At 37.0% G+C, this 18436-nt stretch overlaps 1 protein-coding gene across 1 annotated transcript; it reads right to left on the bottom strand.

Annotated features, from left to right (window-relative positions):
* Window positions 1–7907: 7907 nt before the first annotated feature.
* On the bottom strand, window positions 7908–8568 carry LOC130961691 (histone H4). Its single transcript, XM_057887675.1, has one exon. It carries the CDS (start codon window positions 8481–8483, stop codon window positions 8172–8174), a length of 312 nt encoding a protein of 103 aa, XP_057743658.1. The 5' UTR covers window positions 8484–8568; the 3' UTR covers window positions 7908–8171.
* Window positions 8569–18436: the final 9868 nt, after the last annotated feature.

Raw genomic sequence — 18436 nt, 5'->3', positions numbered from 1 at the left:
ATCATCAAGAAAAATCCAACCTTTTTGAAAGAAACAGTTCACTACTTCAAGCTACAAACAGAAAAAGATCAAATCATTCTCTGACAAAATGGCAATTCATGCAAATCAAAGAAACCCTCAGAGCACACATTCTAGAATAAACACAGAGAAAGATTCAAACTTTCCAACATAAATTCGAGCAAGATCAAAACTTTTCAGAATCAGAACAATGCAAAGCATGAAAAGAACGGCGTGGGAAGTAAAAAAGAAGAAGAAAGATAAGAAGAAAAATCAACCTGCAGTGGAGTAGGGACGGTAACTGGTCAAAAACTGAAAGCAACAAACGCCAACGATCACCTCTTCAAAGCAAGAGAGAACGCGAAAGTACCGAAATAGAAAGAGCAAGAGAAAGGGAAAAGTCGCAGTAAGCAAAGAAAAGAGAAACTAAAAAAAGAGACTTTGAAATTCAAATGAAGATACAAAGAGGGAAATAAAAGGAAACGGAGAAGAGTTTAATGAGCCTTTAAAGCTTTGCACGTTTCCAAAGGAATGCAAAACACCTATCGCAGTTAAAAAGGGGGTGAGACAAAAATGCTCTGCAACCTATTAGGAGCTCTACAAAATGGATCGACAGAACAACAAATGCTCGAGCTCGACTTTTCCAAAATGGGTCAAAGCCTAGCAAAGACACGACCTCGAAAGAAAGACCGAGCTCAAGCAAGGGCACTGTTCATGCCTTGGGTCGAGCTGTATGACCCGGGCTAATTAACGACAAAGTCGACCGACCTCTGCAGGTCAGGATTACCCGACCTCTTCTCAAAGAGCTCGGCCAAATCGCCAGAGAAGCCCAAAGAAGGCCCAAACAAAGGAACCCAGCCCAAATCTAAAGGCAACTAAAGCCTAGAAAGATAAAGGCAGTTTCCCTAGAAAGATAAGATGACTTCACTCAAAGATAAGATAAGATAACTATCTTATCTCCAGAAAGGTCACTCCACACTATTATAAATACACTGGAGCACCCAGGTATAACTCATACTCTGATTCTACAAAAAAATTGCCTAAAGCACGTGCTAACTTAAGCATCGGAGTCTCTTGCAGGTACCACCACCCTCCGGTGACGAAGGTTCAGCAGCACCTCCAAGTCCAACAAGTCGGACACAACAGTTCCGACCACCACCGCAGATCTCGTCTGAGATCGACCTACAGTTTCAGGTAACCCTCGAAACAATATTCCAACATCAGAATTATATGTTATAAATAAACCATGGTCGTTTAGAGGTTGGACTTTAGATTTGGTTGGGCATATTCATCCATCTTCTTCTAAAAGTCATAAGTTTATTTTTGGTTAGTATTGATCATTTTTTAAATGGATATAAGCTATCCCTTTGAGGGAGATAACTCACACTAAAATAATAATTTCATTGAGGAGCATAATGTGTTTAGATTTGGAATTTCTTAATTTATTACTGTTGATTAAGAAACTATGATCATTGAAAAAAAGTTCATAGAATATGTCAAATTTAGGAATATAAAAAAACTTTTTTCTACACCTTGTTATGCCCAAGTTAATACACAGGTAGAGATAGCGAATTAGATTTTGATCGCATTAATTCAAAAGTACATTGCAAGTGCTAGAAGAACACCATTACAAGTGAGTGTTGTAAGAGAGAAGAGCATTAGGTCAAAGAATGAGTTCTTCTTTTTTTTTCCAAAGGTAAGTTAAATTTTATTTCTTCAAAAAAGAAATAACAGTGTCCAAAAAGGGATAAACAAAAAGCAATTGAAAATTCCCACTAGAGATGACACAACAAAAATAGATGGCTAATGAGGAAAGGAACGAAACATAAAGATATGTGCCGAACCCTTAGTTTCATCTCATTGGTACCGCGATACTGCCTCAGTTATCTCCTCCACCGTTGTCTTCCTTCCTTCAAAATCTTCTCTATTTCGAGCTTTCCAGAGTTCCCAGCATACAATCACAACTCGAGCAAGTGTCTCAACGCCACCCTGGTTTTTGGTGGTGACCCGCAGCCACCACGATGCGAAATCAGGAGACCCATTTCGAGCAACAGTGTCAGCAGAGAAGAGGGCGTTCCAAGTCGCTACAGCAGGGCCACAGTGATGGAGGCAGTGGGTGATTGTTTCATCTTCTACTCTGCATCTTAGGCAAAGGGGCAAGGTGTTTTCAAATCTGTGGTGGATGACATGCATCACAGGTAACCTTTCATGAATAGCCCTCCATAGAAAAATCTGTAGCTTAGTTTGAATCTTTAATCCCCAAACCTGCTTCCAAATTACTTGATTTTGCAACAAAAGGGGAAACTGTGCTGTTGGAACATGATAGAAATTGTAGGCTATTGTATGCCCAGTAAAGACATCATATTACTTTCTTTTGTTCCAGATCCACTGTAGCTTGTTGATGAGCGGATAATTTGTACGCTTTTTGGCATTGTTTTTAGTATGTTTTTAGTATGATCTAGTTAGTTTTTAGTATATTTTTATTAGTTTTTAGTTAAAATTCACTTTTCTGGATTTTACTATGAGTTTGTGTGTTTTTCTGTGATTTCAGGTATTTTCTGGCTGAAATTGAGGGACCTGAGCAAAAATCTGATTCAGAGACTAAAAAGGACTGCAGATGCTGTTGGATTCTGACCTCCCTGCACTCGAAGTGGATTTTCTGGAGCTACAGAAGCCCAATTGGCGCGCTCTCAACAGCGTTGGAAAGTAGACATCCTGGGCTTTCCAGCAATATATGATAGTTCATACTTTGCCCAAGATTTGATGGCCCAAACCGGCGTTCAAAGTCACCCTCAGAATTCCCAGCGTTAAACGCCGGAACTGGCACAAGAATGGGAGTTAAACGCCCAAACTGGCACCAAAGCTGGCGTTTAACTCCAAGAAGAGTCTCTACAGGAAAATGCTTCAATGCTCAGTCTAAGCACACACCAAGTGGGCCCGGAAGTGGATTTTTATGTCATTTACTCATCTCTGTACACCCTAGGCTACTAGTTTTCTATAAGTAGGACCTTTTACTATTGTATTTGTATCTTCTGATCTTTGGAACCTTTTTCTTTAGATCTTTTGATCACTTTGGGAGGCTGGCCATTTCGGCCATGCCTAGACCTTGTTCTTATGTATTTTCAACGGTGGAGTTTCTACACACCATAGATTAAGGTGTGGAGCTCTGCTGTACCTCGAGTATTAATGCAATTACTATTGTTCTTCTATTCAATTCCGCTTGTTCTTTGTCCAAGATATCACTTGTTCTTCAACTTGATGAATGTGATGATCCGTGACACTCATCATCATTCTCACTTATGAACAAAGTGACTGACAACCACTTCTGTTCTACAAGCAAACAAGGCTCTAGTGTTTATCTCTTGGATTCCTGATACACGATGCATGGTTGATCGCCTGACAACCGAGTGCTCGCCTGACAACCAAGCCAGCCATTCCGTGAGATCAGAGTCTTCGTGGTATAGGCGAGAACTGATGGCGGCATTCAAGAGAATCCGGAAGGTCTAACCTTGTCTGTGGTATTCTGAGTAGGATTCAATGATTGAATGACTGTGACGTGCTTCAAACTCCTAGCAGGCAGGGCGTTAGTGACAGACGCAAAAGAATCACTGGATTCTATTCCGGCCTGACCGAGAACCGACAGATGATTAGCCATATGCTGTGACAGAGCATAGGAACGTTTTCACTGAGAGGATGGGAGGTAGCCACTGACAACGATGAAACCCTTGCATAAGCTTGCCATGGAAAGGAGTAAGAAGGATTGGATGAAGACAGTAGGAAAGCAGAGAGACGGAAGGGAAGGCATCTTCATACGCTTATCTGAAGCTCTCACCAATGATATACATAAGTATCTCTATCTTTATCTTTATGTTTTATTCGTTTATCACTATACCCATTTGAGTCTGCCTGACTAAGATTTACAAGGTGACCATAGCTTGCTTCATACCAACAATCTCCGTGGGATCGACCCTTACTCGCGTAAGGTTTATTACTTGGACGACCCAGTGCACTTGCTGGTTAGTTGTGCGAAGTTGTGTTTATGCCATGGTATTGAGCACCAAGTTTTTTGATTCATTACCGGGGATTGTTTTGTGTAAAAGTAGTGATCACAATTTCGTGCACCACTTGTCAACACCATCAGCATTCAACGGAGTGGAGAGGATATGGGTTGGTGTCTCCGGAGGAAAAATTTCTTCTATCTGCTCTTGCTTCCATTGCCGATCCACTGTAAGTAAATCCTTGACTCATTAGATATCTGTATCTATGTTGTTGCTGCAATTAGGAATAAATGGGTATGGGGGAGGTAACCAAGGGTCATACTATATACGAACATTAGAACCTAGCCCTATGCTCCAGCTAATACCTTTTCCCGCAACTTTTCTTCCTTCTAAAAGATTTTGCCAACCCCAAAAAGATTGTGATCCTTTATCAGCTGTGAGTGTGGTTGCATAACGAAAATATTTTTCTTTTAGCATTTTAAACAGTAGAGAATTTGGGTTAATGGTGATTCTTCAAAATTATTTTTTGAAAAGTGCCAAATTATGTACTCTTAGGTCTTTAAAACCCATTCCTCCTAAAGAAGGAAGTCTTCAATATTTTTTTTACTGAAAATATCATTTTCTCTTTCTTACAAATTATTAGATAAAATATACCCTATATACTATCATCTATACTAGATTATTATTATTGTTGTCATCATTGTAGTTTTTTTTTTGGGTTAAGTATTCTTTTCGTCCCTAAGGTCTGAGGCCAAAATCAAAATCGTTTCCGACCTTTTTTTGTTATTAAAATCATCCTCAACATTACAAAACGTTATAAAATCATCCTTTTCTACTTTAATTTTATTCTTTTTACCAAATTACCCTTAATAATATAAATAATATTAAAAAATAAAAACAAACTCTTCTCTTCCTCCCCCCCCCCCCCATCATTATCTCTTCCCTTTCTTCTCTCTCCATCTCCTTCCTCATACCCCCTCCTCCGCACCCCACTTCCTCGTACCCCCTTTCTCATGGCACAATATTAATCATCTAAAGAAACTTCAAAGCTTGATGTTTTTTGGGTCTAGATAATAAGGCTCTATTGAAAGTTGCTGAGAAATTGGAGTTATGAGAAAATAACAAGCATTGATGATGTTTCTACGGTGTTCATTTGTCCAATTTTACTTGAGCTAATGCAAGAGTCAGTAACACTTTCAACTGGCCAAACCTATGAAAGATCCAACATCGTCAAACGGTTCTCACTTTGCCACAGAACTTGTCCCATAACATTGGGATGATGATGATGGTGATAATTCTCTCACATCAAACAATACTCTCAGCCACTTGATCCTTACTTGGTTCTCTCACAAGTACATAGCCATGAAGAAGAAATTAAAAAATGTTAAAAAGTAAGCTGAGCTTTGAGGGATTAGGGAAGGAGATGGGATGCCAGGGGGAGGGGTGTTACGAGGAAGGGGGATTGAGGAAGGGGATGGAGTCGGGGGGTGTTATAAGGAAGGGGGAGTGGGGCAACACGTGGAAGGAAGGGTTTTTTAATATTATTTTTATTATTTATATTAATTATTAAGAGTAATTTAGTAAAAAAAATAAAATTAAAGTAAAAAATGACGATTTTATAATGTTTTGTAACGTTGAGGATGATTTTAATAACAAAAAAGGTCGATGATGATTTTGATTTTGGTCTCAGACCTTAGGGACAAAAAGAATACTTAACCCTTTTTTTTTCTGTTTAAGTAATAGATGAAAATTATTAAAATAAAAGAGTACTCTTATTTATTTTAAAATAACACTCCAAAGTATTTTATTTTGTACTGTTCAATATTTGTTTTCTATCGAAATGCATATATAAAGTATATATTAAAAAATTATATATAATAATATTATTAAAAAATATAATAAAAAATAATAATATTAAAAAACAGTGATAATAAATGAAAAAAGTATGCATATTTATATGAACCGCTTTTGTTTCTAATAAACAATAAAGTTTTTTCACTTTTAATAATAATATATTTTTAAATGAGAAATTTTAGAAGCATTATTATGTTAAGCAAAAAATATTATTTAAAAATATAATATAAGAAAAAAGTTATATATTAGTGTTCCTGTATATTTAGCATATGGTATTTATTTTTATTTAAGTCATTTGACCGTCTAATTAATTTTAAAACTTTCAATTGATAGTTAGGGGTAACAACATATATCCTATTCGTAGGTACTCAATCCGATCTACTTCGATCAGGTAGGGTTGCCAACTCGATTCGCAGCGGTTAGGATAAGGTGCGGGTAGAGTTTTTCTACGGGTCGGGTATGGTGAGAGTTGAGCTTCAACCCTATCCGACCAATCTGCACCCTATATAACTATATATTATATACTTATATAAAAATAAGATGTTAAACTAGAAACCTTTCACTAAATGAAAAAATTCTTAGTCATTAAGAGAATATCATTAATTAAAAATTGGGTTTAATATGTTTTTTAACATAAAAGTAAGTTCTATTTTAAATTATCATCAAATTATATGTTGCATCTTTTTTGTAATCAACGAGTAGAGTCGGATACTCGCAGATTAAGAACAAATAAGATTAAGGTTGGAATATTTTCAACCCGCGGATAGAATTAGGGTTGGATCCGAATTCTATCCTACCCTACCTATTACCACTCCTACAGCCAACCAAGAGTGCGAAAACGGTTGCGAGTATAATTCGAAAATGCTAAAAGTGACGTGCAAAAGTGTAACCGTCACTTGACATAGAAATTCTATAAATAGAGTCTTATATTAACATTGTAGGAAGTTCAATTTATTTTGAAAAATTCTTAAAAATCCAAAAAACTCTTAGTTCCTTGGCATCATCGAATAAAATTAAAAAATCTTAAGTAAATCATAAACTTAAATATTTGTAATTTACTTTTTTTAATTTCCTTTTTAATAAAATTTATTTGCTTTTATACCTTCTTTTTCTTTACATTTGCCTTTCCTTTTTCGTCATTTTTTTAATTCAGTTTCTTTAATTTTTGCAATTTAATTATTGCCTTTGGCACGCTACAATTCTTCTTTTTATCTTTTAATTTCGTCTTTAATTTTTATTACCGCTACAATTGAAGGATTAAGATACCCATGTTTTTTCATAGAATAAAATTTAAGTAAAACAATAAAAAAATATAACATTTTTACTTAAGAAATAGGATTAAGATTACAAACCTTGTAATTCTTATTCGTTTAAAGTCTGATAAAAACCTAAAGATAATTTTTTTATTAACTACAGGACTAAAAGCCCAAGGACAACAGAAAAAATTACATCGAAATAATGAAAAAACAAAAAACTGAAAAGCAAATGCCTCTTTTAATCAGCATCAAACTGGACAAAAGAGGTAAAGAGGACATCTAACTGATTTTGAAGATGAATGGCTAAAATATCAGCGCATCCGAAGGAAATGGTTTATAAACATGATCCAAGAAATCCAAAAGGAGCTCCAATTTCATACACAAGGGGGAAGCAGGCACGAGTTGAAGTTGCATTTTTAAATAGGCTCCATTTCATTCATTAAACACATTTTCGCATGAGGTACTTACTAAATTTGCGCTGGCAGCAACAAAACATCCATCTTCAATGTGGATAATAACACAAGTAGTGTTTCCAGCATTAGAACTATTTGACCCATTGCAATTCAACTTGAAAAAGTTGGTCACTGGAGCCTTCCAACCGATTTGAGCATATACTGATTTTTAGCTTTTTGAGCCTCCCTATAGCTTTTTTTTTTTGTCATACACAGTCGCACCCTAAAACATCGCAAGAGCTTTAAGCAGCACCAGTAACAGAGACGTCAAGCCATAGCTCGCAGCCCGTACGTAACTTATTAAAAATAAAAAGTTACGAAAAATTTGAAGTGCACTGAGTCCATTAATATATAATATATATTTTTCATAATTCAGATAAACGATTAAAACAACTGAAACATCCATACATAAATATTTTTGATACACCTAAAACTCTTCTTAAAAGTTATATACGTTACTTATTCAGGTTAACAGTTTATAGAATAATAACATAAGATTCCAAAACAAGAAAAGTATTTATTTCCATTTCCTCTGGATCCAAACTACACTTCAACGAGCTCAATAATCCATGAAACATTTACAACAAGGAGCATATACTAAACCCTAGAATGAATCAACCACCGAAACCGTAGAGAGTCCTTCCCTGCCTCTTGAGAGCATAAACAACATCCATGGCAGTAACGGTTTTGCGGCGAGCGTGCTCGGTGTAGGTAACGGCATCGCGAATGACGTTCTCCAAGAAGATCTTGAGGACGCCACGCGTCTCCTCATAGATGAGGCCACTGATTCTCTTGACGCCTCCCCTGCGAGCCAAACGGCGAATGGCGGGTTTCGTGATTCCCTGAATGTTATCACGAAGCACCTTTCTGTGCCTCTTCGCTCCTCCCTTTCCCAATCCCTTTCCTCCCTTTCCACGACCTGACATTTTCAAACACTAAAGAGAAAGAGATGCGCGGAGAAGCTTTTTCTGTTGAGATTTGATTTTGAATTTGATGTCGTTAGGACAGAACTTTAGTCGCTTTTACATTGCGGACTGAGTGTTTTGGGTCTGCTATATAGGTGGGAAGTGTGGTATCTGGGTCGTTGATTATGGGAAAATGGACGGCTTGAGATTGCGATCCTCGTCTTGTGGTTTTTAATGGTTTGATCGTTGATTAATTTCGATCGACGGTATGAGTATGCGACTGATTTTTGCGGATTACTGACGTGACGTGGCATCTTTCTCGACGTGGTAAGTATTCTTTGTTAGTTTTTATTTTTCGTATACGTCTTTGTTAGATTGAGGTGGAGAAACAAATTACATAAATAAATAAAATGCATTCCAAAATTATTTTTATTATAACATTTTTAAAATAAGTATATTTTAATTTTGAACTTATTTTATACAAATTATTACAAAAGGTAGATATTTCAAAATTTATACAAAAGTGTTAGAGAATAGAGATGTATAAAGTTCGATTCGGTCCAATGACAAAGTCTAGAATTGATGCATTTTTTAAGGTTTTGATTCGCGGTGAAATGTCTCGGGTATGGCCTGAAAAAAAAAAATCTGGGTCATGCTCGGGCCACCCAGTCTAGTCCGATGAGTAGTTAATGCTTCAAAATTTGAAATATATTTAGGGGCTAAAACACGAGTAAATATTCATAGTAGTTCTTGAGATTCCTGCAAATACTTAATGTAATCCTCAATATTTCAATTTTTTCATTGTAGTCCTCCAGATAGAGCTCTGAGCACTCAAAGCGGTCCTTGGGCATATTTCTGGTGATGAGTCATCACCGGAGCGCTGACATGGCGTCGTTTTGCCAGGTTGGAGCTGAGCTGGCTCATTTTCAATTTATACCCACATTGGTCCCTCGCAGTTGGTGTTATTGTACAAATCCCCACTCCTGCACGCTTCGCTCTCCCTCTTCCTCGCGTTCTTCATCACATTGTTCAAGCTCCCAATTCTCTTCCTCTACGCTCTCCAAACCTACATCCACCCCAATGCCCAACCCTCCACCTCCAACAGTCTTCATGCTGCCATTCGCCGCCCTAGCTCCCCCAAAGGCCCTGCTCCCGACCTCAGAAAGCGTCCCAAGAATAAGGACAAGCTCGATTTCGACGAGAAGAATGCCTAGATCTTCAGGCTCAGGCTCGACCATACTCACCTATGCATAATCACTACTTGTGCATAATTACTACTTGTGCCTTGTGGTTTTGCAATTCCTTGGTCCACCTGTGCTGGTACTTCTCAAATGGGTACCTTCCAAAGACTTTTTTGGTCAACACACTACTCAATATGTACGTTAAATTCCACCTTTTGGAAGAGGCACACAAGTTGTTCGATGAAATACCCAAACGAAATGTTATTTCATGAACGACTTTGATATCTGCTTATTCTCAAGCTAAGTTAGGGATGCAGGTGGTGCGGTATTTTACAACCCACAAACTAACCAGCAAGTGCACCGGGTCGTACCAAGTAATACTTTACGTGAGTAAGGGTCGATCCCACGAGGATTGATGGATCAAGCAACAATAGCGTTTGATAGGATTAGTTAGGCAAGCAGAAAATGGTTTTGAGATATTCAACGAGCATTAAACAGTACTTTAAAAATTTCAGAAAGCAAGCAGCAATGAGTTGGGAATAAAATATTTGAGAAAGCAGTTAAGGTTTCAGAGTTATCTAATTTCCAGATTAACTTTTATTACTAATTAATTTAATCATGCAAGATTTAATTTCATGGCAAACTATATGTGACTAGACCCTAATTCCTTAGACCTTTCTAGTCTCCTCTAAAATTTATTAATTGCCAATTCCTTGGTCAATTAATTCCAATTAGAGGGTGATGATCAATTTCTAGTTTATATGCCAAAAAGAATCCTAATTATCCAAAAATAAGGGGATTATATATCACGTATCCTATTAAATACAAACAATTAGAAATTTAGTATAATATGTTTTCAAGTTATTGTTCAAGTAAAGAGCCTTTCCAAGTTTTACAAGAACTTAATTAGAACATGGGTCATATTTTCGTTCCACCCATATTCATAAAATAAAGAACGAAAACAATTATTGAAATATAAATCAAGACATGAATTAAATTAAAAAGCTCAAACGAATCAATCCATGAAAATAGACAGAGCTCCTAACCTTAACAATGAAGGATTAGTTGCTCATGGTTCAGAAAGGAAAAATAAGAGTTCTGATAACAATGTGTCGTGTCTAAATGTACAGAGTTTCAATATGATGGCATCTAAATTCCTATTTATAACTAATATTAATAGATTTAAAATCTAATTATCTAAAATTAAAAATAATATCTTTTCCTAAAAGATAAGATTTGAATTTAAATTTGAATTAATTAACAAGTCTTCAGCTGATGGGTGGGGACCACATCTTTTGTCCATTCTGCAGCTTCCAATCTGTGTTTTCTGGACTAGAAACTGGGTCAAAACGTGGCCCAAAATCCACGCCAGTGATTTCTGTAAATTCTGCAGATCGCGCACATCACGCGTACGCGTCAGTCACGCGTACGCGTCAGTCACGCGTACGCGTCACTGGTCTTCTTCGCAAGTCACGCGTACGCGTCGGTCACGCGTACGCGTCGGTCACGCGTACGCGTCGCCATGGATACTTCCAGATCACGCGCACGCGTCAGGCATGCGTGCGCGTCGCTCCTTGCAGCCATCTCCTTTGATTCTTGTGCTGCAGAAACTCCGGCAAATTCCGCCGAATGCTACCTAAAATAAATAAAATTACATCCATAGTGGCTAAAATATAATTAATTCTTAATTGAACTCAGCAATTTAAGTGCAAATTCACTAGGAAAATATAGACAAGATGCTCACGCATCACAACAGCAAACTTAAGCTGTTGCTTGTCCTCAAGCAACCAAAACTAACATAAGCTTAGGATGTAAATTTGCATGAGAATAAGAGTTCGATTAAGCTTGTGTCTCTTCTTATAGTGGGGTTTACAACTGCAATCCTGAATAGGTTTGGCATCTCACTCTCCTTTGAATCAGAAGAATGTTAATGTCATTCGGAATTAGAATCCGGATAATATTATGAATTCTCTTATCTTTTATATTTCAGTTTAATCCTTGAATACAGCAAAATTTACTTTAATTTATTTTTCTTTGGTGCTTTGCACCTTGAGCCTAGCCGTGACTTTAAATGTTTTGTCTCAAGAGTTACTTGACACAGAAACACCATAAGCACTTAACTGGGGAACTATCTTTGAGTTCTGATTTTTCTTTCAGTTACTCCCAGACAGTGGTGCTCAAAGCCTTTGGCATACTCTGTTAAACGCACTTGGTCTCGACTCTAAGTGTTCTGTCTCAAGGATTACTTGACACAATCACACCACAAGCATATGGCTAGGGAAACAACTCTTTGCAGTGGCGGAGCTTGAAACAAAATTTTGGGGGGGCCAGATAGAAGATAATTGTCAAGATGCTTTTGATATAGACCTTATTTAAGATAAGCTCGTTTAACCTCATCTCTCTGATTTTGGTGATATTGCCAAATTTAAAACAATTTTTCAGGGTATCGTTTCAAAAAATTAAGGTCAAACTCATCAGATGCAACACTTTGAACTTTTGAAGGTTGTATCTCACTTTCTTCGTGATTCATTAAAGTAGAAGAGCTATTACAGGTGTTGATATTGTAAAAGTTATATGTTTTCCTTCTTCAATATTAGCCTTCCTCTTAAAAATGCATCAATTCTTTGATTTTTCATGATTATTTTATATAAAAATTTGAATATATATCCTATAAAATATGTAAAAAAGAAGTTAGAAAGACAAATATTAAAATTTATAATATTTATTGAATTTTTTTATCAATTTATACAAATACAATAATATCAATACTTATTGAATATTCTAATATTTTTTATCATATAAAAAATTAAATTAAATAACCGGTAAAATATAAAATAATATTAAATTACATAAATAAAAAATACCTAATTTTTTATACTTGAACTCAAAAGTAGAGGGAGTGTTGCTTTTTGAATAGAGAGTTGTGAACTGCGAATACACTCAATTTAGTCCAAATCCAACAAGGTTTGAATGTTTTAAACTAAAAACTATTGTGCAATAAAAGTAAGAGATGAATATTGAACTTTGGTATTTTAAGTTATAGTAAAATATTTGAGCCAACTGAACTATTTCTTAAGAAGTACTACTAATTTTTTTAACAAAAGTTTGGGGGGGCCATGGCCCCCCTTGTCTTAACTAAGCTCCGCCCCTGACTCTTTGAGCTTTTAATCATGTCTGACCTCCCTGGTCATTGATGCTCAGAGCCTTAGACCTTGCTTTTATTTATTAATTATTATCTATATTTTTTTTGCTGTTTCTCTTGCTTCAAGGATTAAATTTTTGCTTATTTCAGAGAAGTCATAATAATTCTCTAAATTCCTATTCCTTATACATCAACATCCCTTGATTCAATTCAAATATGCACTGTTCATATTATACATTCAAAAATCACAGAAAATACCACCACCTTTAAGTAAATCAGACTATTCTTAAAATTAACTCAATTTCTCATGCAATACATCACTTCTTTTTCTTTTCTTTTTAGATTCAAGTTCAGTGAGTGGTACATGAAACATCTTTTCAGCATTAAAACAATTAAAAGAAAACTAAACTAGTCATAGGATTCTAACTAATAAAGGATCATGCAACAAATAATGCACAATAGCAGAAAGCCGGAACATAACATAGAAAAAGATGGGAGGAATAAAAAATGAAAGGAACTCAACCACCTTAGTTATCCTAGCGGTCGTTTTATTCTTCAGGTTGTGCTCCTCAGTGAAGATGATTCGCCTCCCTTTTGGTGCTATAGGAATAAACAAAAAACTTCTAAGCGAAGTGTCAACACCAAACTTAAAGGTTTGCTTGTTCTCAAGTAAAGAAGAACTGAAAATAGAAAGAGATAAGTTATTGTAAAGAAAGAAAAAGAAGAGGATAAAATAATAAGAGAAAATAAGGATTGGGAGAGAGAGAGAAAGAAAATTGGGCGGAACTAGTGCGGCGAAAGCGACGCGGAAGCGTATGGCACGCGATCGCGTACGTCGTGCATTCTTCATAATAACGTGTTAGCATCAGGCACGCGTCCGCGTGCCCTGGATTTTGTGCAATTCGCGCGAAGCCAGCCGCGCGCCCGCGCGACTTTCTTTTCGCATGGCTTGGGAGCCAATTTTTCATACGATGCATTCGCGTCGTGAACGCGCTCGCGTGGATGGTCATACGTGCAACTGACGCGAACGCGTCAGTCACGCATCCGCGTGCCCAAATTTGTGATTTTACAACACTTCCTGCCCCAAGCCAGCACAACTCTCTGCCCAAACACTCTTTTACATCGAATTTGCAGGTCACGCGTTCGCGTCGGTGACGCGCCCGCGTAAATGGCGAAAATCACAAACGACGCAAACGCGTGGGTTACGCGATCGCGTGGGATCGTTTGTGTGAAAGGCTCCATTTTGGCGCCACTCCTGCGCAACTCTCTGTCCAATTTATTTTTTACACACATCCATCTGACGCGTACGCGTCGGTGACACTTGCGCGTCATGTGCTCTCTTTTTTTTTGAAATATAGCTTGAGGTGTTCGGTTTCTGTGATAAAATAGCTGCATGATCAGAAAATTAGTAAGAACTTAATAAAAATCTAACAAGTGAGAAAACTACTACTACAAAAAACAAATAAGGATACGAAATTATCGGGTTGCTTTCCGACAAGCGCTTCTTTATCGTCACTAGCTTGGCGGTCAGCTCCTCTAAGGAGGAGGATCATAGGGGCTCAACTCTTCACCGCTTACTTTGAACTTCTTTCCTGTGTCTCCATAACGTATATCAATATGCTCCAGAGAAAGGATTCTGATAACTGTATAAACCCATGCTAGATTGCTGGTCGACACCACCTTCATTCCTGGGGAGAAACCTTCAGTGGGGATTTTTTTGTTTCTCCATCATCTGGGTACTTTCTTCTTTTTGGGAACCTATTCCTTGGTAGATGATGCATTCCCAACACCAAACTTAGGTTTGATGTCAGGAGGAATTTTATTGATTGTTTCCAAGGAAGGTTTGAGCTGCAGATTTTGCTGTGTATCATCAGAGGGGGTTTTTGAAGGTTTGGATCAATAAGCTCAGCCTGCATGCACCTCTCTTCTTCACCTATTGGATGTATATCTTTGAAGACATGAAAGACCAGTTGCTCATTATGTACTCTAAGCACTAATTCACCCATTTCTACATCAATCAGAGCTCTTCCAGTGGCTAGAAATGGTCTTCCTAAAATTATAGAGGCATTCTCATCCTCCCCCGTGTCAAGAATCACAAAGTCTGCTGGGAGGAAGAACTTACCCACTTTGACCAAGATATTCTCCACTAATTCGTATGCAGACTTCATAGATTTGTCTACCATCTGTAATGCTATCTTTGTAGGTTGTGCCTCTTGGATTTGTAGCTTCTTTATCACGGATAAGGGCATTAGATTTATGCTTGCCCCCAGATCGCATAGGGCTTTCTCAAAGGTTGTGCTCCCAATGGTGCATGGAATTTGAAAGCTCCCTGGATCTGGCATCTTCCTTGGCAAGTTATTCTAAATTACAGCACTACATTCCTTAGTCATGATTACTGTCTCATCTCCCTTTAAACGCTTTTTCTTTGACAACAGCTCCTTCATGAACTTGACATAGATAGGCATTTGCTCCAAAACCTCAGCAAAAGGAATATTGATTTGTAACTTTCTGAAGATTTCCAAGAACTTTAAAAACTGCTTGTCCTTTGTCTCCTTTTGAAGTCTTTGAGAATACGGCATCTTAGGCTTGTACTCAGGAGCTTTTGGCAGTGTAGGATAAGTGTCAAGAGAGTCTGGGAATGGGTTGTCTGCATACTTTGGAGGGGCGTGCTTTACTTCTTCCTTTTTCTCCTCTGGAGCTTCTTTTTCAACTAGCTCTTCATTGGCCTTGGTCTCAGAGCCAGCTACTTTACCACTTCTCAATTGAATAACCTTGCAATATTCTCTTGGGTTCACCATTGTATCATCTTGAAATGTACTTGCAGACCTCTCAAGTATTTGCTTGCTCAGTTGGCCTACTAGCACCTCTAAATTTCTAATGGAGGCTTTGGTTTCTTGCATAACTTGTGCTTCTGTACTTGTCACTTGTCCACTTATCAAGGTGATACCCTTGTATTCCTCTCTTGGATTTGGAATTGTGTTACCAGGAAGGCTATTAGTGGTCCTCTGATCAATTTCATTAACTCTGGTGGCTATTGACCCATTTGAATCTCCAGGTTCTTGATGGATGCTCTGGTTTCCTGTCTAAAACCTGTCAATATTGCTTCCAAATCATTGATCTGCTAGACACCGCCTTGAGAACTATTGTTAAAGTTCTGAGGTCTCTGAGGTTGGTCCCTCCATCCAAAATTTGGGTGATTTCTCCATCCCTGGTTGTATGTCTTAGAATATGGATCATTATTGGGATTCCTAGGACCATTCCCCATGTAATTTACCTGTTCAAAAGAAGGTTGAGCATAATCATAATTATCATTTTGTACAAAATTACCTGCAATGTCATAGGAGACTTCCTGTGGTGGATTTTGGATGTTGATAGCTGAGACTTGCATGCCACCCATATGTTGAGTAAGTAGATTTATTTGCTGAGACATAAGCTTGTTCTGAGCAAGAATAGCATTAAGAGCATCTACTTCTATGACACCCTTCTTCTGAGGAGCCTCAGAGTTCACAGGATTCCTGTTAGATGAGTATAAATATTGGTTGCTTGCAACCAATTCAATAAGTTCAATAGTCTCCTTCGGTGTCATCTTCTTATGCAATGAACTCTTGCAGAATTGTCTAAGCACATCTTGGACATTTCACCCAAGCCTTCATAAAAGATGTCTAGTTGAGTCCTTTTGGAGAACATGTCTGGAGGGCATTGCCTAATCAGTAGCTTGTATCTCTCCCAAGCTTCATACAGAGTCTCACCATCCTTCTGCCTGAAGCTCTGAACCTCCATCCTAAGCTTAGTCAGCTTCTTTGGTGGGAAAAATTTTGTGAGAAACTCAGTAACTACCTTGTTCCAAGTATCCAAACTCTCCTTGGGTTGGGAATCTAGCCATAACTTTGCTCCATCCCTCAGAGCAAACAGGAAGAGCATGAATTTGTACACATCTGGGTTTACTTCATTTGTCTTCACAGTATCACAAATTTGCAAAAAACTAGAAATAAATTGATTTGGGGGAAAGATCGTGATACTGGCAATTTTGTTGTACCAGGGTGACCAGTTGTGGCTTTAACTCAAAGTTGTTTGCAGCTATAGGAGGTACCACAATGCTCTTTCCATACAGATCTGCTGTAGGAGCGGAGAAAGAACCAAGTACTCTCCTTTGTTGTTCATTCCCATTCGGGTTTGTCGCATTGACATTATTAGTATTATTTGGATCCATAGTGGATTCTGCAACCTTGTAAAGTCTTGCTTGTTGTAAACGCCGCCTGAAAGTCCTTTCAAGTTCAAGATCAAAGTCTAAGAGATGTTCTTTGTCTCTGTTCCTGTGCATAAACAAGCAGAAAACAAGAAAAGATGGGAATCTCTACGTCAGAGTGTAGAAAATTCCCAGTGAGGTAATCTGTTTGTAAAATAATAAAATAAAAATACTAAATAATAAATCACAACACCAAACTTAATTTCAGAAATTAAGAAAAATATTGGTGCTATTTATTTATTTAAAAAAAAATATTTTTCGAAATATATTTTTTTCGAAATATTTTTTAAAAAAATATATTTTTATAAAATTAAAATTAAAATGCCTAATCTAAGCAATTAAACAACTAATAGTTGTTAATCACAGTCAATCCCCGGCAACAGCGCCAAAAACTTGGTGCGGTATTTTACAACCGGCAAGTGCACTGGGTCGTACCAAGTAATACCTTACGTGAGTAAGGGTCGATCCCACGAGGATTGATGGATCAAGCAATAATAGCGTTTGATAGGATTAGTTAGGCAAGCAGAAAATGGTTTTGAGATATTCAACGAGCATTAAACAGTACTTTAAAAATTTCAGAAAGCAAGCAGCAATGAGTTGGGAATAAAATATTTGAGAAAGCAGTTAAGGTTTCAGAGTTATCTAATTTTCAGATTAACTTTTATTACTAATTAATTTAATTATGCAAGATTTAATTTCATGGCAAACTATATGTGACTAGACCCTAATTTCTTAGACCTTCCTAGTCTCCTCTAAAATTTATTAATTGCCAATTCCTTGGTCAATTAATTCCAATTAGAGGGTAATGATCAATTTCTAGTTTATATGCCAAAAGAATCCTAATTATCCAAAAATAAGGGGATTATATGTCACGTATCCTGTTAAATACAAACAATTAGAAATTCAGTATAATATGTTTTCAAGCTGTTGTTCAAGTAAAGAGCTTTTCCAAGTTTTACAAGAACTCAATTAGAACATGGGTCATACTTCCGTTCCACCCATATTCATAAAATAAAGAACGAAAATAATTATTGAAATATAAATCAAGACATGAATTAAATTAAAAAGATCAAATGAATCAATCCATGAAAATAGACAGAACTCCTAACCTTAACAATGAAGGATTAGTTGCTCATGGTTCAGAGAGGAAAAATAAGGGTTCTGGTAACAATGTGTCGTGTCTAAATGTACAGAGTTCCAATCTGATGGCATCTAAATTCCTATTTATAACTAATCCTAATAGATTTAAAATCTAATTATCTAAAATTAAAAATAATATCTTTTCCTAAAAGATAAGATTTGAATTTAAATTTGAATTAATTAACAAGTCTTCAGTTGATGGGTGGGGACCACTTACTTTGTCCATTCTACAGCTTCTAATATGTGTTTTCTGGGCTGGAAACTG

Source organism: Arachis stenosperma, chromosome 2 (genome assembly GCF_014773155.1).
Source record: "Arachis stenosperma cultivar V10309 chromosome 2, arast.V10309.gnm1.PFL2, whole genome shotgun sequence".
In the NCBI taxonomy this organism is placed as follows: Eukaryota; Viridiplantae; Streptophyta; class Magnoliopsida; order Fabales; family Fabaceae; genus Arachis; species Arachis stenosperma.
This window is presented reverse-complemented; position numbering and strand designations above follow the sequence as displayed.

Bases quoted from the DNA above. Each gene is read 5' to 3' on its own strand.
- LOC130961691 (XM_057887675.1), bottom strand. From the start codon at position 8,483: ATGTCAGGTCGTGGAAAGGGAGGAAAGGGATTGGGAAAGGGAGGAGCG.